A 21,270-nucleotide genomic window follows, 5' to 3' on the forward strand; every position below is an offset into this window, starting at 1 on the left:
AATCGCATGCAAAAGCATGCACATCACCTTCGTCAATAAAGACACTTAATATTACACACTGCATGTACAATTTTTGCAAACACAAAAAAAAGTTGCAACCGACGGGACTCAAATCCAACACCTACAGTAAGGACTGGCGCCTTAGCCCGCTCGGCCATCAGACCGATGAAAATTGGAAAGGGGTAATTCTCTACCAACTCACACGAAATCGGGAAAAGTTGCCCCGACCCCTCTTATATTTGCGTGAAACTTTGTCCTAAGGGGTAACTTTTGTCCCTGATCACGAATCCGTGGTCCGTTTTTTGATATCTCGTGATGGAGGGGCGGTACGACCCCTTCCATTTTCGAACATGCGAAAAAAGAGGTGTTTTTCAATAATTTGCAGCCTGAAACGGTGATGAGATAGAAATTTTGTTTCAAAGGGACTTTTATGTAAAATTAGACGCCCGATTTGATGGCGTACTCAGAATTCCGAAAAAACGTATTTTTCATCAAAAAAACACTAATTTTTTTTAAATTCTCCCATTTTCCGTTACTTGACTGTAAAAAAATTTTGAACATGTCATTTTAAAATTTTCAATGTATTTTTCGAATCTATATTGACCCAGAAGGGTCATTTTTTCATTTAGAACAAAATTTTTCATTTTAAAATTTCGTGTTTTTTACTAACTTTGCAGGGTTATTTTTTAGAGTGTAACAATGATCTACAATGTTGTAGAGTAGACAATTACAAAAAATTTGATATATAGACATAAGGGGTGTGCTGATAAACATCACGAGTTATCGTGATTTTACGAAAAAAAGTTTTGAAAAAGTGGGTCGTCGTTGATCATGGCCGTTTATGGTCACCCGCGATATACACGAACGACGAAACAAAGAAAAACGCAAAAAGTAACTTTTTCAAAACTTTTTTTCGTAAAATCGCGATAACTCGTGATGTTTATGAGCAAACCCCTTATGTCTATATATCAAAATTTTTGTAATTGTCTAGTCTACAACTTTGTAGATCATTATTACACTCTAAAAAATAACCCTGCAAAGTTAGAAAAAACACGAAATTTTAAAATGAAAAATTTTGTTCGAAATGAAAAAATGACCCTTCTGGGTCAATGTAGATTCGAAAAGTACATTAAATTTCCCATAAAATTACATGTTCCAAAATTTTTTACAGTCAAGTAACGGAAAATGGGAGAATTTTCAAAACTTTTTTAGTGTTTTTTTTTTAATGAAAAATACGTTTTTTCGGAATTCTGAGTACGCCATCAAATAGGGCGTCTAATTTTACATAAAAATCCCTTTGACACCCAATTTCTATCTCATCATCGTTTCAGGCTGCAAATTATTGAAAAACACCTCTTTTTTCGCATGTTCAAAAATGGAAGGGGTAGTACCGCCCCTCCGTCACGAGATATCAAAAACGGACCTCGGATTCGTGATCAGGGGCAAAAGTTACCCCTTAGGACAAAATTTCAGGCAAATATAAGAGGGGTCGGGGCAACTGCTGTGTGAGTTGGCGGAGAATTACCCAAAGGATAAACGTACACAGAAAAAAAGTTGAATTTTGGAATGTTGAAAATTTGGTAGGTTGAATATTACCTCTTTATTTGTGTAATATTACATAAAAAATGTGTAAAAATGTGAACCTGATGAATATTCATCAAAAACTGATGAAAATTCATCATTTTCTGGGGTAAAATTTATCATTCTTTTTGCCACAAAATCTGTCACCATTTCCTGATGAATATTACCATCATTTTTTTTCTGTGTAGTTAAAATTTCATGTATAGTTTGCGGCTTTTGTCAAAGTCAAAGTGGAGACAAAATGTTGGATTGTAAAATGAAACAGTTATGCGTTTTTTTTTAATATCATTGAACTAATGATTTATTTTAGTTTTCGGGTCTTTTCCCAATATGTGGTCTCAAAAAGAATAGCCTGAAAAAAGTGCCCTACACAGAAAAAAAAGTTGAATTTTGGAATGTTGAAAAATTGGTAGGTTGTTTATTACCCCTTTATTTGTGTAATATTACATAACAAATGTTTAAAAATGTGAACCTGATGAATATTCATCAAAAACTGATGAAAATTCAATTTATCATTTATTTTGCCACAAAATCTGTCACCATTTCCTGATGAATATTACCATCATTTTTTTTCTGTGTACACAGAAAAAAAAGTTGAATTTTGGAATGTTGAAAATTTGGTAGGTTGAATATTACCTCTTATTTTGAGTAATATTACATAAAAAATGTGTAAAAATGTGAACCTGTTGAATATTCATCAAAACCTGATGAAAATTCATTTTCTGGGGTAAAATTCATCATATTTTTAGCCACAAAATCTGTCACCATTTCCTGATGAATATTACCATCATTTTTTCTGTGTATTTCAAAACAAAGCAAAAATCCAGAGTTTTCTTAAAAAATCCAGAGTCGCAAAAAATCGTCAGTAGGTACTTAGAACAACTGGACAGGGGTAAAACACATTTTAAAATATGTTTTTCATTCAAATGTTAATAGCATGGCCTATAGTTAAAATTTCCATATTTTTTATTTTTTTTACCACATATTTTTAGTGGAAATTAAAAAAAAATAAAAGTCGATAGTTCAATTACTTCAAACAATTTGATGTCTTTTCAGAATTCATGATATGGATTTTGTCAAGCCGATAATTTTTGAAATCAGATTGAACTACAGAAAAGTTAAACAAATGAATAAATATGCAGTCATTTAGGAGATTTTCCTTTGATTCAATTTAATAATATCCTTAGTCCTTAGGACATTGTAAATATTTTTTTAATGTTTATGTACCTCGAGTCTGACGAAGGGAGTCGAGGAAGGGACAAACAAATAAAAAAAATTAAAAATTGAAATTACAAGCCATGGTATAAACATTTGAATGAAAAAAGGTATTTAAAAATGCATTTTACACCTGCCCAGTTGTTTTGCAATCAAAAGTTTTTTTTGCCGAAAAAAAAAGGAAGGATCGGAAGTCCAAGCACTAAGCGTCTACAATTTCACTTGAAAATATTTAATGTAATTGTATTTATGACAAAATAAAGTTTGATCGTAATTTGCAAAAGTTGACAAATCTAGCAAAACACCATTACTGCTCCGAACCTTCACATTCGTTTCATCTCTACACACTCTAATTAAATGGTTATATCATCCTGCGCTTTTGTCTGACCACCGGTTCAAGGTACGCACAACCATTTCAGCACACATCCCCCTCAAGGACCAATCCAGAAAGAAGAAAAAAGCAGCAGCATCCCCCAGCATCATCACGATAATGTGTTTCCCTCCCATGCTGGGATATCAAAAAGAAAAAACCATGGGGGAAAAACTAGGCTGGTCCGGACCATGCCTTGCCCAACCGAAATTCCCTCGAGAAACCCCTGAAAGGTTCGATTTGGGATGGGGAGAGCAAATCCATAAAGACGAAACGAACGGCAAAAAGAAGAAAAAAATTAAGGTGAGATGATGATGGGCTGCTGCTGCCCTTTGCTGCTGGGAGTCTGCGAGATAAATCTTACCTGGAGGTAATTTTTCCCGATTTTTCTCGCTCTCACCGAGGTATTTTGTGCGAAAATTTTTCTCTTTTTTTTTTTGTTGAGTTGCTTCTTTAGGTGTCGCCGTTTCCGAAAAGGTGTGGAAAAGTCGCTATTTCGATGTGTTCTTCTTCTTTTGCTTCCTGCACCTCATGGGATGCAAAGTTCAAGTGGTTCACGCCAGGGTCGGCGACGGGAATTTTCACACACTTTTCAGGGAAACGCTGCGGGCTTCCATTATCTCACTTTGGGACCCAAACTAAACTTGCTCATTTGAGGTGTGCTTTAATGTTGGGATTTTGACTTTTGAAATTATGTTTCACTCTGAAAATTTTCAAAAACACGTAGAAATTACACTTGAGGGCTCAATTTCGTGACCTTTCCTGAGATCGCCTTAATTCAATTTTCTTTTTCAGCAGCACAGAATATGGCCCTACAAATGGGTGTTAGCTGAGCGAAGAAACCGTTTTTTCATTTCTCGTACAGCATCCTTCAGCGATGAAAATCCACTTTTGCACCCATCACTTGTTCTACAAAGACCATTTTCCCAGTAAATCTTCTCCCATAACTACAGAAAATCTAAATTTTTCCTCTAAAACGGGCCCAACCTTGCACAGGAAAATTTTGCACTGCCACACTCACTCACACACACTGGAAGACACTTGAATGATCCAGGACCTCACTCTTCTTCTTCTTCTGCTTGTGCCAGTAATCTCCAACCGCAGGCCAACGTTCCGACGTTCCAGCAAAAAAAACCCAACTGCTTCCGTCCACTGTCTACACCTGACTGAGGCGCGAGCAAAATCGATTCAGAGATGCCTGGGATGCTGCTGCTGGCTGCCTTACTGCTGATTGGTTCGGTAAAATCGCTCTCTTACCGAACAATTCTCGCGCTCTCCCTCTCTCTCTTTGTGTGTTAGTGTTTCGGAAAAGCCAGAGAACATAACAAGTGGGTGAACGGTTTTCCCTGAGGGAAATTGACGCGAGAGAGAGAGAAAACTGAGAGAGTTTTCCGTCCATTGTTTTTATCAGGAACATGTTGTACAAGATAAGGGATTCAGTGGAGAAACGTGTTTGTGTTTGTATGAGAGGAAGAGAGAAAATAGGAAAATGCTTTGTGTGTTTAGTGCTTTCTGGCGGGAGAGAAACTGCGGTTTGGAGGAACACGAACTGTATCGAAATTGCAGCTGTAGTAACAGATATTTTTACTCAATGAAAATTATAGGTTTGGTATAAGTTTATGTATTTTCATCGAGCATTTAATGTCCCTATGTTCGACCTTTTTCGCAGATTTGTGAGGTATGATGACAATAATTACTTACTTTTCGTTTATTTTTTTTTCTTTTTCAGGTGCAAATTTTTATTTCATTGTATTTTATTTTTTAAGAATATTACCCTTTTTAATATTCTTTGGCAAATTGCCTGTTTAAGTTTTGATGACATACAGTCCAGACTCGATTATCCAAGACTTTGGCAAAATTTCCCTTCGGATAATCGAATCACGAAAACATTTTTTTTGCAATTCCGCTGTGAAACTGTCAACTTTTCCTGTCCTTCTGAAGAAATGAAACGGCCTACTTTTTCCTACCAAACATAACAGAATCGAATAGCAACACTTTTCAAAATAAATGCTGTAAAGTTCTACTTTTCAGCACTGAAATGAGTGCTGAAAAGTTGAACTTTTCAGCACTTGTTTCGAAAAGTAAAACTTTTCAACATTTTTATTATTTAAATGATTTATTAGAAAAATACATGAAAATTTTACTTAAAATTTCACTCAATGGGTGTTTTTCGGAATTGCAAAAAAATATTGTATGGAACTCGTTGCAAAACTTGATTTTTTCAACACTCGTCGTATTTATCCAACTCGGTGAACCTCGTTGGATAAATGTACGACTCGTGCTGTAAAAATCCTATTTTTGCACCTTGTTGCATAAACTACTATTTTCGTTGTCTTATTTTTTATTATTGAGCTTTTGTATGACCCTTAAACTACTCTAAATTGTTTATAATTTTTGAATCCAAGATGGCGGCCAAAATGGCGGTAACGAAATGTTGAAAAAAAATTTATTTAATAGGCACTAATCATTCAAATTTGACTGAAATCGTAGAACTCGTATTTGATGTTAAAAATCAGGGCTGCGGAGTCGGGTCATATTTCAAGCGAACCCGACTCCGGCTTTCTGAGTTAATCCGACTCCGACTCCGGCTCCGGCTCCGGCTTTCCACTAATGGATGACTCCGGCTCCGACTCCGACTCCGACACCTAATCGGTATTTAAAATATTTTAAAAATTTCAATTAATCACATCACTCACATTTCAGTTCACACTTGCGCGAATAATACCAGGATGACATTTATGTTCGAGGTGTTTAACAAAATTATACATACGAATTATTTATACAAACAGAATGATATGGAACCATACTAAGCTTGGTAGATAAGTGTTCGTTGTTCCATGTTACATGTTTTCAGCGTTATTGAAACAAAAATCATAAATATCTTCAGATTTAAACGCATTTCTGCACAACAATTTTCTAAATAAATTTAAATTAAGTTGTTTGAAAAATTGGAACTTTTTATTTACAAACTTTAAATTTACATTCATTTTTTTTTTTAATTCATATGCTAGCTACACTCATTTTTAACTGTACTTTTTTAAATGAAATATTAAAAGAAAGTTAACCTTCATGATCGAATTAACATATAAAATCCATTTGGATAATTTTAGGCTGAAATTTTAAAGAAACACAGTAACTATCAAAGATACGCTGGTTTTGAAATAGACTATTTTTAAAGTCACTATTTTTTAAAGCTCTTTTGAATTTATTTCAGAGGACGTATATGGAAATTGTGTGATCCAGCCCAGAACACACTTTAAACATACAAATCATGAGAAAATTATAATATTTGATTTGAAATTATATCAATTATTTCACCCCGATTTAAGGTATTTAAAAAATTAGACTTGTTCATCGATATTATTTAAGGATCTACTACACGCAAACATTTTTTGCTTCGAGTTTTTTTTACGGAAATTGTCATAACTCTGAATAGCAAACAGTTATAGTCCCACTTTTTGTATTAAGTCCTGTAGAAAAGTTATGCAAAGTTTACAACACCTAAACTTCTTCAAAAAGCCTTAAAAAATGCGAAAATTTCGTTTATTTTGCATCACATTTCTACAGGACCTAATACAAAAAGTGGGACTCCAACTGTTTTCTTTTCAGAGTTATGACAATTTCCGTAAAAAAAAACTCGAAGCAAAAAATTTTTGCGTGTATTAGATCCTTAAATAATATCGATGAACAAGTCTAATTTTTTAAATACCTTAAATCAGGGTGAAATAATTGATTTAATTTCAAATCAAATATTATAATTTTCTCATGATTTGTATGTTTAAAGTGTGTTCTGGGCTGGATCACACAATTTCCATATACGTCCTCTGAAATAAATTCAAAAGAGCTTTAAAATATAGTGACTTTAAAAATAGTCTATTTCAAAACCAGCGTATCTTTGATAGTTACTGTGTTTCTTTAAAATTTCAGCCTAAAATTATCCAAATTGATTTTATATATTAATTCGATCATGAAGGTTAACTTTCTTTTAATATTTCATTTAAAAAAGTACAGTAAAAAATGAGTGTAGCTAGCATATAAATTAAAAAAAAATGAATGTAAATTTAAAGATGGTAAATAAAAAGTTCCAATTTTTCAAACGTAGCCTTATGTGTGGGACAAACTTGTTTTGCGTTTTTCTCATAATGCTATTTTTGCATATGGGACATTTATGCGAACATGGGCAGTAAATTTTAAGGATTTTGTTGTGTACCTCTGAATTGAATTCGAGTATTATCGATCTATCGTGCAACTATAATTCACTATCACGGCAATATTTAAACACCTTTTTTATTATGATCAGCAGGAGGGAATGTCATCTAAACAAAAAGTTAAGCATTAAATATAAACAAAATCTAAAATCTATGAAACTTTATTGAATTGAACCTCGCTGATTCAAAAATACACCTTATATTACATTCGAATGCAGATTAATTGTTACAAAAAATAAATTGCATTAAAATGCATTTTATTTTAATTTCGATGAATTTTCATGAATAACCAACCATCCAAAACTCAATTCGAGCTCTCAAACGGAAATCAAAAATGATACTTTCCTTTCCCGTGGGTCAGAGATTCAAAAACCTCGTAATATCTGCTAATTTATCCTAAGGGCGATACATATCCCAGTCGCGAGAAAATCCCCAAGTATAAGCGCAAAAGTCACACGCGGAAAAATGATCGCATAAAATTGTATAATCAATCTCAATTATTTTTTATGACCTTTTCCCTGTTCGCACCACCCCTCCCGAGAAAGCTCTGCTTATCCTTGCTTGCAGCTATGTTGTACGACTCGAACCCGAAACCTACAACTCTCACACCATAGAAGACGAGAGGTGAGCCGAGAGAAACGCAACATCCGTCGTCGTCGTCGTCGTCGTCGTCGTCATCGGATCTACTTTGTTTTCTTCCTCCCACAGAGCCATCCTGTCTGTGTGTTTGTGACTGGTTCACCCTCCTTGTTATTACTTTGTTCCTGTCAGCGGAGAGTGGCCGGTTTGCTGGTCATCGTGTTCCTTTTTTTTGGTGTAGAACTGTCCTACGATAGAACCGGAAGTGATTTATCCTTTTATCCACCGGTACTTATTTCTGGATCTTACAAAGGATAAACAACTGAATCACAGTTTGCACCTGTGTTAAAGCTTGGTTTTTTAAACTTTAAATTCAATTTAGTTTTGGTTCTTTTTAGTTGGAAGTTGTTTCCAAATTCCGTATGAGGAATGGCATAGTTCTCGATTATCACTGGAATTCCAAAGGGACCATCCATAAACCACGTGGACACTTTAGGGGGGGGGGGGGTGTATGGCGATTGTCCACGCTCTATACAAAAAGTTTTTTTGTATGGACAATTGTCCACGAGGGGGTTTAGATTACCAAAAAGTGTCCACGTGGTTTGTGGATGGTCCCAAATCAAAATCGTGTTATTATACCCCTCAAAACATGAACAGGGCATGAAACAATTCTATCACCAGAATCAAAATTCCACAGCTTTTCTATTCCGGATGCTAACGAGTAATTATGAATTCCTCACACACAAACACCCTGCTGTCATATCAGACTTATCACGGCTGCTGCATATTTATGATTGCCAGGGCGGGATGTGCTCCTCTTGCAGCCCTAAAATGTTCAGCAGGGGGTGGTAATATGTTGTTTATCATGAAGAACCGCCTCCTTTCACATCCACGCCGCAAAAGACCCCAGTCCCACCCAGTCTCCTTTGTTCTCTGGCGTAAACAAGGACGACGACGACGACGAGTACGCGTAATGCATAATCCCCACCCAGCCTGCTGCTGCTGCTGCTGGTTCTGTTGTGGCGCGCGGCTCTTATTATGCTTCATGACATGACATTCTGAGCCATGTTCGCCACATCACAGCAAACCGTGCAAACATCCTTCATCCATCATCAAAGTTGACCGCGCGCTCGCGGATCCCACCGTTGATGGCTACTAGGATACAGTCACGGGATTTTGGGTGGTGTTGAATTTCCGGCTGTCGACTGACAAGGATTGCTGCGATGAAGGGCCATCACATGGAGCGAGCTTTGGCTGTGTCTGACCTGGGCCAGTGGAAAGTGATCTCCGCCTGCTGTCGTCGTCCTGACAGGTTGGGTCACCATGAAAACTTGGTGTCAGCAGGTAAACACCAGGTGATGTGTTTACCTTATGGCAGGAGATGGCAAGACCACTTTTGTTGATACTGGGAAAACATATAATTTTGATGTTAAAAAATATTGTGTTGAATTTAAAAAAAAATAAATATTGCGCAATTCTCACCAACTTGGACTTGGCACTAAATTATTGCTATCGTTCGCACTATTGCGACTTGTCAAGCTGGTTTGGGAAATTTCAATTTTCTCAAAAAAAGATCAAAGCGATCCGATGTTGCTCAGCTGTCAATCGCAATTTTAAAGTGCGATTGTCCAGTTTGGTGGAAACTGCGAGTGGAAATGTAAATAAACAACTGCTGGTTGCCTAGTTTTTGGAAATTTTGTTGTCAAAAGTGCGAGAGAAAAGTGCGGGAAAAATCCAAGTTACAGTGCAAGGATCAATATCACATCACTTTAAAGACACCCCCTAACCTCAAACTGGCAGAACAATAAAGCACACAGCATCTGTTACCACCCAGCCTACTACATTGGTCGTTAGAAGACGTTCAGCATTTTTTCATACGTAACGTAATGTCCTTTTCCAACCATCCTAAAGGATGGAAAGTCGAAGAACCCAAGGAGCGTGACAATTGGGAGTTAATTTCTTTTTGAGCTCTTTCAAATTTGCAACACATTTGGACAGCCTGTTGGTCCGTGCTGTTTGTGGTTGTGTGAGGTTATTCACATTTTTATTTTATTTTTACAATCATGTTTTCACTAACAATCAGGGACTTTTGCACACCTACATACACGTTTTTTTAATGCAAATAATAATTTCTTCACTTTTGTCTTTTGTTTTTTGCTTAGGTACAATCTAGGGGACAAACAACAAATATTAAGTACAATCGGTTAGAAATTTGTTCTACTTTTTAGCTTTATATTCAATTTTAACAACTTTTTTATATTTTTGTTTCTTTTTTTTTTGCATTAGCTATCACGTATTGTTTAGTACTTTGTTGCGTGTTGTTATTTTCTGTGATGATAAGTAACTTAAAAATATCGGCTACCAAAAACTGCACTGGAATGGTGGCTACCTCTACTTGCTGACTAATTATCTTATTTCCGTAAAAAGGGAGAAAACGGCACCAACACCATTAAGAAAATTAATAACATACTGGGTCTTAAGCAATAAATCATAATTTGTTTTAAAATGTTATTTTCCGTTGCACAAGAGTAGAAAAACAAAAGCAAATGACAATGAACATAACCGACACTTTTAGAACGATTGCTCACAAACGGTGAAAGAATTTTGTTTTAAAAATTATTAAACTTCCTGGAATTACTATCTAGTTAGCATAAGGAGACCACGGAGGAATCGAGCTGGAATTGTTTAGCAAATTCCAAGGCACAATTTTCAATATTGCTCCCTTTTGAAATGTTAATCTTGATTCCAAAATTTTCAAAATATTTTTTTCGAAAAGATCAGAAAATTTCACGAATAGTTCCCGAGATATCGGTGAGCAAAAAACGAGGGCTAATTGGGCACCACTGAAAAAAAAAATGTTCATGTTTTTTTTAAATATTTTTACGGCCATATCTCAGCAACAAAAGGACGTATCAGTAAAGTTGAAAAAGCAAAATCTAAGAATTTCCCCAGTTTTTCAAAAATATGGGCAAGACTAAAAAAAAATCGACGACTTAAAAAACACTTAAACACGGCTATAACATGGAAACGATGAATTTATCAAAATTTCAATAATCTACTACAACAATGGCTCCTTTGAACATACGGAAGGCACCCAAAAAGTTTAAACCAGATCTTCAAATGAAAAAAAAAATGAATTGCCGAAATCTGAGAGGATTGCTCTAATTCGAACGGAACTGTATTCAAATTAGTGGATCCGATCTCTTTTATTAAAACATCTGACAGCGGTCAAAATCACGAATCGTCGAACAAAGGTGGTTAAATCTGCTTTTGCTTTTTAAATCAAATTCGTTCCAATTAAGATGACATAAGGTAAGGTGAGGGTTCAGCTGTCAAAAAAAAAACATAACTCGAAACCCAGATTTCATATGGAGATTTTCAGAAAAGTGTAATTTTGACCATTTTTTCGAGCAAATTTCACCGGATTTTTTTTTTCTGTAGGGTTGTTAAGCATGCCTGAACCGAAAAACGCTTTCAAAGCAAAAAACTATTTCTACAAAATAATTTTTGACCAAAAGGGTTTTTTTTGTTAAGTTTGGCATTTTAAACAACCCTACAGTAAAAAATACCGTGAAACTTTCCCGGAAAACTGTAAAATCTTCACTTTTTTCACTTTTTTTGACAGCTGAAAACCCGCCTTATCTTATCTAATCTAAATGCCTTGTAAATTAGCGGAAATTCAAACCAGCGAAGTTCAAATTACCGAATCATCTCTGCAGTCTTGGCATGTAGTATTTGCACAAGTTAAATGGCAAGAAAATTGCATACCGTAAGTGGGATGAGATTGGGTCAGGGGGGTGAGATTGGGTCAATTTTAAAACGATTGGCATTTTTGGTATAGTTCATCAAATTCCACCATATTTTGGGAAAATGTTAGTAAATTAGCTAAGGACAATTGTACGTTTAAAGATTTTTGATGTTATTTAAATTGTTTTTTTTTTTTGCTAAGAAATTACGCGAAGTGTATCGTTTTAACCCATAGTCACCCTCACTGACGCTACACAAGATCTTTGGAAAATCAGGGTTATAGGGCAAGTTGCCTTATGAAAAGAAATACTATTGAAAAATTACCACAAAAGTGATCCAATAATGTGGGTGTTCAGATTATGAGATATAACTGTAGATGACCGATTCTTTCTTGACGGGACAACGTTTGTACGCATATGTTATCAGTTTTTTGTTGATAACTTTCAAATCTGTGGGAATAGGTACCAATATTTATAAATTTGGAAAGTACATTAAATTTCCAATAAGATTCACTCCAACAAACAATTAAAAACACAACGTTTGAGTCAAGTGAGATACAAATGTAGCGTGACGGGACAACATCGTACAATTGGATCCTTTTGATTTTTATACGCAAAAGTGAAGAACTCTGCTCTCCTAGTAAGTTTTTGAAAAAAACCTATTTCTTGAGTTGTTTCTAAAATGAAAAACGAAGATTTTGCTTTCTGCATCACCGAATTTCGTCAAATTTGACAGGTACTTCATTTCGTGACGGGACAACGCAGATATTTTGCAAAAGAGGGTTTTGCTCGCGTTGTCCCGTCACGAAATGAAGCAGTCTTGAAAATCTCTACTGACTATTCAACTGTAACTAATTTGAGGTCGCTGAGCTCGAATATGACTCCAAGAATACTCCCAAGTATTCAGGCAATGTGCAATCAAAGATGGCGGCCAATATGGCGGTGCTAGAATATTCGATATTTTATAAAGAAATGTATCCGGCAATGAACAGGTCAAATTCAACTAAGGGTTGCTGAACTTGAATATGAGCCCTAGAATATTCCAAAATACTCAGGGAATGTGCAATCCAAGATGGCGGCCAATATGGCGAAGCCAGAAAATTGATTTTTTTCAGGGATGTAACAAGCCATCAACGGCACCTTTTTTGAATTCGTGCCTTGACCAACAAATTGGCGTGACGGGACAACGCAAACTTGCGTCAGTCGTAACTCTGGTTCCTTATGACCAATTTTCGATTTCTGATAAGCATTTTAAAGGGTTTTTCGAGTACGAAGAGAATCCAAAATATGATGCAAATTCGATTTCATTGCAAACTAAACAATTGTAATTTTTCGTGACGGGACAACGCTTCCGCATATACCCCCTTTTTAAATGTCCTGTATAATTTTATACCTACAGAATCTGCTTTTGTCAATAAGAGGGCTTATAAAAGTGTCATTTTACTTTAAAATTCCGATTAGAATGATTAAATATCTGCATTTCATCCATTAATTTGAGCAATTAATTGAAAAAGTTGAAAAAATAAAAAAATTCAGCGTGTATACATTTTACAACTTCTGCTCACAGATATGTTGTAAAAAGGGACTTTGGTGCTTAAATATGTTTTTAGTGTGGTTCAAATAGTTGTAAAACATGGAAAATTATCAGAACCATCCAAAGTTCAACTTGAAAAAATGACTGCTTGGTAAACAAGTGCTAAGAATCGGTCAGATTATATTTTTTTCTGCATAGGATGTGTTTTTTATTTCATCATTGTCAAACAATTTAAGAAAATTTTAGAATAGCCAATGTGACAACAATAATGTACATTCCTTTTTATGCGTTTTTTGTTACATTTTTTTTTTCATTTTTTGATTAAGTTTACGAATTGAAAACAATTGTTATTCTATAAGAAAAGGCTTATTCATTAAAAAAATGCAACATTTTTGATATTTAGACAATTTTTTATTTAAAGAGACCTTTTTGGAATATTTTTCTTGAATCGATTTAAATTTCACTACCAAAATAAAAGAACAAATTATTTAAAAGTAAAACAAAAATGTCAAAATGGGTTTTTTATTTTCAGGTTTAAGCTCTTTTGGTTGAGAATTTTAGTTTGGTTTTTTATAATGAGCCTCAAAAATAATGCTCTCATCCATTTCGAGATTAATCTGCTTTGTCCATTCAAATTATCTTTTTACTACCAGCCCAAGAGTATTATCCTGCCGGATGGCATTGCTCTACTATGGGTGTTATTCTTTAGCACGAGTTTTTTTTTTACTATTATTCAGAGCAAGTGTTTTATTTAGATTCCCCCTTCTGTTTGTTATATTATCATTTACAGATTTTTGAGAGTATAGTGCTGTGTTTGACCAAATATGAATTGAGAAAATAAAATTATGTCCCTTTAATTCTTAAACTCACAAAAAAAAATTAAGCCCTTTCGATAATTGAAAAACTTTCAACTTTTAGCAACCTAAACTAGCATCGTACGAAAAAAATAAACTCTTCGTTAGGCAACATGTTCCATACCTCGCAAACAAACTTCCTTCACACCATTGTTTCAATCGTCCTACAAAAGCTACAAAAGAGAGAAAACTTGTCCACTTAACCCCTAAAGATATACCGAAAAACTATAAAGCCACTCTGTTCAAACTTATGCGCTATTAATTTCGGTTCGGCAAAACAAACAAGAACTTGGTCCACACTCACTCACTGGGGGGAGGCTGGGCAAACATACTCGCACTTGGTCAAAAAGAAAGAGTGAGACAGTGGGTAAAAAAACGAAGCAAGCAAGTGACCGGAAACCGAACCTGGGGCCGCTTAGGCCAATTTGAAATAGGCAAAGTTTTTTTCGAACCGAAAACTCCGAAATGGAAAAGTGTAGGAAAATGAAGGAAAAAAAACGTTTTCAATATATAGATAGAGCGAGAGGGAGGGTGCTAAGAGGGAGAGAAAGTAAGAAGGAAGGCAAATAGGATGCCATTTCCGGGACGGAGTGTTGTCATCATTTTACTGTGGCCTGTCCGGTTGTGGCTGCTGCTGCTGTTGCTGTTGCTGCTGTTGGTTCTGTCGTCGACAGGCGTTATTTTTCGACAGGTCCGAGTCGGCGTTCTTCAGCTCCATCGCCAGCTTGTAGCCCAGCTCTGGTCGGCGGTCCCGGCCCTCCACCATAGCCTTGACCTGGAGCGTGGAGTGAACGAGAGAAGCGAGAAAACGAGAAAAACAGATGAAAATTAAATAAATTGGACGGAGCAGCAGCGCCGCAACGCCATGCATGCAATCAACGGATCTTTTTCGAGTGCAACGGAAAATTCTGTCAGTAAACATTCTCGCCCCAAATTTCATCTCGTGGGCTGATAAGGTAACGCCGGTTCCGAAAGAACCGGATGTTTATTAAAATTGCCAATTTTGTTAAAAGCATTTTCGTTCCGTAAGAGGTGGATACGAGCAGATCTGCAGTTATTGATTGCAGCACTTCCGGAGAGTAAAATGGTTGATGTAAATTAATTCACGCGAATCTTATGTTTTTTTCGATGCTGAATTGATATTTGAAAAATTGTGATCATTTTTGATAGAAACACTTGACAGTTCCATTAAATGTCTTATGTGCTGAACAGAAAAAAAAAATCTGGCAAACCAAACTGGATGAATCTAGCAAGTCACTTTTTTTTCAAAGTAATGAGCAACATTGTTTTAATTTACTTTATTACTATTGATTTGATACGGAATTATATTGAACCCGAGCAGACGGAAATAACTTGAGAACAACATTTTTTGATACTTGAAAATACTAGGCCAATAACATTTTACGTTATTTATAACAAGATTTGTTATTCGTCGTTGAGATTTTTCTGTTATTGGATTGTTATTGTGATAACATATTAATAACATTTTTAGTTATTCTTCGAACAAATCTTTGTTATTATTTTTTGTTACAACAATCCAATCTTCCCAATAACATTTTGACGTATTCTTCCATAACAAAAAATGTTATTCTAAAATTGTTTTGGCTTTCAACCAATATCAGACCAATAACAAATTTTGTTATGATAACATAAATTGTTATTAATCTCTTATGTAAAACTGGATTTTTCAAGAAGATTCCATAACACTTTCTGTTATTTTAACAGTATTTGTTATTGAAATGGCATAAATTTTGTTATTACCGTCTGCCCGGGAAAACGAGGTTACAATCAGTAATGGGTAAATTGCTTGTTATGGTAAATACAAACTTTCTAAAATGATAAATGAAAACATGTTTAGCCCACAAAAAATAAAAAAATATATAAATATTGAAATAACAAGCCACATTTGCATGGCAATAGCAATCATTAGTTTTCCAGAAATGTAAAATCTTACGAAAACAAAAATTTTAGCGAAAAAAAAAACTTTTTGCGATAACAAACAGCGAAAATTTTCAAAAATTCATAAGATTTAAAATCAACTGCGCCATTTTGAAAACATAGCAACTTAAAATACAGTCCAAACTCGATTATCTGAAGGCCTCGGAAAAATTTCATTTCGGATAATCAAAACTTCGGATAATCGAATCACGAAAAAAAAATGTGTCGTTGTCTAATTTTTGATTGTTGAGCCTAGGTATGACCTCTACACTACTTTAAAATTATTTAAAATTTTTAAATCCATGATGGCGGCCACAATGGCCGTGATGCAATATTGAACAAATGAATTTTATTTTTTAAAAGGCAATCAACAACTCAAATTTGACTAAAATGGGGTCGTAGAACTTAAATATTATGTTAAAAACAAGAAAATGAAAAAATACAATTTTTTTTGTTCGTGATCCGATTATCCGAAGTCCCATACAAACCTTCGGATAATCGAGTTTGGACTGTATACAAAGAAAAAGTGGGCATAATCACTATAAAATAGTTACAACTCCTGGATAAAGGATCAACACATGTTGCTGTCGTCTGCAAAATGTGTAATTTTATGTTATAAACAACTTTTCAGAACATAGAAACCCGTTGGAATGCTAACCTTTTGTATTATCTCCAAAAAGCGTAGATCAAGATCTTGAAATTTGCTAGGTTTGACAAATTATCTTAAAATTTTCTTCTTTTCCAACGTTTACCGTTTTTATAGCATCGCAAAATGAACTGTTAAATTTGAGCTCCTAGACCCACATTAATCCAAATTTATATTTATATCAGTTTTTTTTTAATTTATTTATAATTCAAGAAAACAATTAATCCATTACAAAATGGTTAACAAATATGAATTTAATATGTATTATTTTAATAATAATTTGAAATAAATGCAACTAGTTCATCGCTGTTTAATATAATGCATTAATTAAAATAAATTTAACATAAAAATTAAAAATGGGTAATTCTCTACCAACTCACACGAAATCGGGAAAAGTTGCCCCGACCCCTCTTCGATTTGCGTGAAACTTTGTCCTAAGGGGTAACTTTTGTCCCTGATCACGAATCCGAGGTCCGTTTTTTGATATCTCGTGACGGAGGGGCGGTACGACCCCTTCCATTTTTGAACATGCGAAAAAAGAGGTGTTTTTCAAAAATTTGTAGTCTGAAACGGTGATGAGATAGAAATTTGGTGTCAAAGGAACTTTTATGTAAAATTAGACGCCCGATTTGATGGCGTACTCAGAATTCCGAAAAAACGTATTTTTCATTGAAAAAAACACTAAAAAAGTTTTAAAAATTCTCCCATTTTCCGTTACTCGACCATAAAAAATTTTAGAACATGTCATTTTATGGGAAATTTAATGTACTTTTCGAATCTACATTGACCCAGAAGGGTCATTTTTTCATTTAGAACAAAAATTTTCATTTTAAAATTTCGTGTTTTTTCTAACTTTGCAGGGTTATTTTTTAGAGTGTAACAATGTTCTACAAAGTTGTAGAGCAGACAATTACAAAAATTTTGATATATAGACATAAGGGATTTGCTTATAAACATCACGAGTTATCGCGATTTTACGAAAAAAAAATTTTGAAAAAGTAACTTTTTGCGTTTCTCTTTGTTTCGTCGTCCGTGTCTGTCGCGGGTGACCATGAACGGCCGTGATCGATGACGACCAACTTTTTCAAAACTTTTTTTTCGTAAAATCGCGATAACTCGTGATGTTTATAAGCAAATCCCTTATGTCTATATATCAAAATTTTTGTAATTGTCTGCTCTACAACTTTGTAGAACATTGTTATACTCTAAAAAATAACCCTGCAAAGTTAGAAAAAACACGAAATTTTAAAATGAAATTTTTTGTTCTAAATGAAAAAACTAACTTAATCCACCTATGTGGTTGGAGCCTTCCTCACAACAATGGCTATACACAAGTGTCATCTATTTTTTAGATCCGGCTTCCAAAAAGTACATCGATATCACTTAAGTGGCCATATCTCGAGACAGGGTTGTCAGATCTTCAATGTTTTAGACTCGTTGGAAAGGTCTTTTGATAACCTAACCAACAATAGGTCGGATGGTGGATCCGGACATAGTTTACATACATTTAAGTGAGATCCGGCTTCAGAAAAGTACATCAATATCACTTAAGGGGCCATATCTCGAGACAGGGTTGCCAGATCTTCAATGTTTTAGACTCGTTGGAAAGGTCTTTTGATAATCTAACCAACGAAGGGTCGGATGATGGACCCGGACATAGTTTACATACATTTAAGGGAGATCTGGCTTCAAAAATGTACATCAATATCACTGAAGTGGCCATATCTCGAGACAGGGTTGCCAGATCTTCAATGTTTTACACTCGTTGGAAAGGTCTTTTGATAACCCAACCAACGTCGGTTCGGATAGTGGACCCGGACATAGTTTACATACATTTAAGTGAGATCCGGCTTCAAAAAAGTACATCAATATCACTTAAGTGGCCATATCTCGAGACAGGGTTGCCAGATCTTCAATGTTTTAGACTCGTTGGAAAGGTCTTTTGATAATCTATCCAACGATGGGTCGGATGATGGACCCGGATATAGTTTACATACATTTAAGTGAGATCCGGCTTCACAAAAGTACATCAATATCACTTAAGTGGCCATATCTCGAGACAGGGTTGCCAGACCTTCAATGTTTTACACTCGTTGGAAAGGTCTTTTGATAACCCAACCAACGTTGGGTCGGATAGTGGAGCCGGACATAGTTTACATACATTTAAGTGAGATCCGGCTTCAAAAAAGTACATCAATATCAATTAAGTGGCCATATCTCGAGACAGGGTTGCCAGATCTTCAATATTTTGGACTCGTTGGAAAGGTCTTTTGATGACCTAACCAACGATGGGTCGGATGATGGACCCGGACATAGTTTACATACATTTAAGTGAGATCCAAATATATGTGAAAACACATTTTTATACATAACTTTTGAACTACTTATCGAAACTTCAATCTGTATAAAACTCGATCTATGGGACCCTAAACCAAGTCGAATGCAACAAGTTCGGGTCAAATCGGTTCAGCCAGTGCCGAGAAACATGAGCTAGTTTGTTGGTCACATACATACATACACACACACATACACACACATACACACACACATACACACACACATACACACAGACATTTGTTCAGTTTTCGATTCTGAGTCGATATGTATACATGAAGGTGGGTCTACGACGTTTTTATACGAAGTTCATTTTTAGAGCAGGATTATAGCCTTACCTCAGTGAGGAAGGCAAAATGACCCTTCTGGGTCAATGTTGATTGGAAAAGTACATTAAATTTCCCATAAAATGACATGTTCCAAATTTTTTTACAGTCGAGTAACGGAAAATGAGAGAATTTTTAAAACTTTTTTAGTGTTTTTTTCGATGAAAAATACGTTTTTTCGGAATTCTGAGTACGCCATCAAATCGGGCGTCTAATTTTACATAAAAGTTCCTTTGACACCAAATTTCTATCTCATCACCGTTTCAGTCTACAAATTATTGAAAAACACCTCTTTTTTCGCATGTTCAAAAATGGAAGGGGTCGTACCGCCCATCCGTCACGAGATATCAACAAACGGACCTCGGATTCGTGATCAGGGACAAAAGTTACCCCTTAGGACAAAGTTTCGCGCAAATCGAAGAGGGGTCGGGGCAACTGCTGTGTGAGTTGGCGGAGAATTACCCAAATATAAGAGCTATTTTTTGCGTATTCTTTCATTGATGTTCTATTCAAATCTTTTTGGAATTTTGTGAGATAAAGAAACTGTTTTTAAAATGCTTGTTAAAAAAAATTTAAATGTTTGAATAAAAAGACATAAAGCTTTAATGGACTGAGTAGCGATTTAACAATTGAATTATTCAAATTTCGCTACATTTCACGGTATTTCTCAAATTTCATGGCCTGAGGCGATTTTCACGGATTACGCGGCTTCCGTGAAATCGCGAAAAATTACTACCCCTAGTCATGACCAAATTGACCATATTTATTTTAAAAATGATCGGTTTTAAGTCCGCCTTATTAGAACCTTTTGAAAGGTTATTTTTTATTTTTTGCATATTTTCAGAACTTTTTGAGAACAATGTTTACAATGTTACATTTTATACAAACAAAAATCACTCTGTTACATAACTTACAAACGGTAAAGCACTTTTCGAGTGCAAATTCAATTTTACACATTTACGTTTTGAAATTCAATTGCTTTCGACTCTATTTTCTTAGGATCAAAAATTTTAATAACATTTGGCAACACTGCCCGATTATTTAAACATGCTTGTTTAATGGGAAATCAACATCTTCAAAAAAAAAAACTCAGAATTTAAAAATATACGACTTAAAAATAGTTAAAAACACATTAAACCGTCATGCATTTTTTGACTTTTTTTTTTCATTTGATAAAATATTTTTTCAAATAAAAGCTCTTGAAGAAGGGAAATAAGTCTCATTCTGATCTCCTTACGCTGAATATCAGTCTTATGCAATTTTCATATGATTTATCCCGTCTATCCAGATTTTTAAGCGAAGATGGAATTACGAATGGTGTCAAAATCACGCAGTAATACCAAAATTACAAAAAAAAAAGTGTGCCATGGCATGACATCCACACTTCGGGCGTGCACCATTCGTAATGCCATCTTCGCTCAAAAATCTGGTTATAGGAGAAATATACCCATTTTAAGCCTAATAAGCGGTCGTGTTTGAATGATGCTGGATAATCTGGAGTGTTCCTTGAAATTTACTAAAACCAAGTACACCAACGAGTAGAACAACTTTATGTGACCATTTCTGTTTATTTTCACTTTTCCTAAAAGTTATTCTATTCCTTTAACAAGCATTTAAAAAAATATTTCCAAAATGTATTCTAATCAAACGAGAATGCATTGGGCAACGCCCATTTTTCTATTTTCAGCTTAGTTTTTTTTTACTTTCAGCGCTCTTCTGGGTCTGCTTAGTGCTGCCAAAATTGATGAAATTTTAAGCGAACACTCACGAAAAGTAGCATTTATAGAGAAAACTTCCTGGCATCACTGGCTCACTCCAACAGGCGCGCTGGTGGTGTTGGTGGCCACCCATTATTCTTTATTTGCCTTCGCTTCTCGCTCGGTTTTCTTCAGCCTTCGATTAGAATGGGTAGTCAAAAGTCAAACGTCAAAAGACTTTG

At 35.1% G+C, this 21,270-nt stretch overlaps 2 protein-coding genes across 27 annotated transcripts in view; both read right to left on the reverse strand.

Moving 5' to 3' along the window:
• LOC6043570 (glutamate-gated chloride channel) overlaps positions 1-4,332 on the reverse strand; it is a 137,198-nt gene extending 132,866 nt beyond the window's left edge. For all 22 annotated transcript variants that reach the window (XM_038265628.1, XM_038265624.1, XM_038265619.1 and 19 more), the window contains exons 1-2: positions 4,154-4,332; positions 3,531-3,869 (exon numbers count right to left, since the gene is read on the reverse strand). The gene's annotated coding sequence lies outside the window, so the exon portion shown is untranslated. The remainder of the gene's footprint in view (positions 1-3,530; positions 3,870-4,153) is intronic.
• A 5,636-nt stretch (positions 4,333-9,968) lies between these two features.
• Positions 9,969-21,270, reverse strand: part of LOC6043573 (nicotinamidase) — a 106,681-nt gene continuing 95,379 nt past the window's right edge. For all 5 annotated transcript variants that reach the window (XM_038260411.1, XM_038260412.1, XM_038260410.1 and 2 more), the window contains exon 9: positions 9,969-14,862. In XM_038260411.1, the coding sequence (XP_038116339.1) occupies positions 14,692-14,862 (171 nt within the window). In that variant the 3' untranslated portion in view covers positions 9,969-14,691. The remainder of the gene's footprint in view (positions 14,863-21,270) is intronic.

The sequence above is a fragment of the Culex quinquefasciatus genome, chromosome 3 (genome assembly GCF_015732765.1).
Source record: "Culex quinquefasciatus strain JHB chromosome 3, VPISU_Cqui_1.0_pri_paternal, whole genome shotgun sequence".
Taxonomy (NCBI): domain Eukaryota; kingdom Metazoa; phylum Arthropoda; class Insecta; order Diptera; family Culicidae; genus Culex; species Culex quinquefasciatus.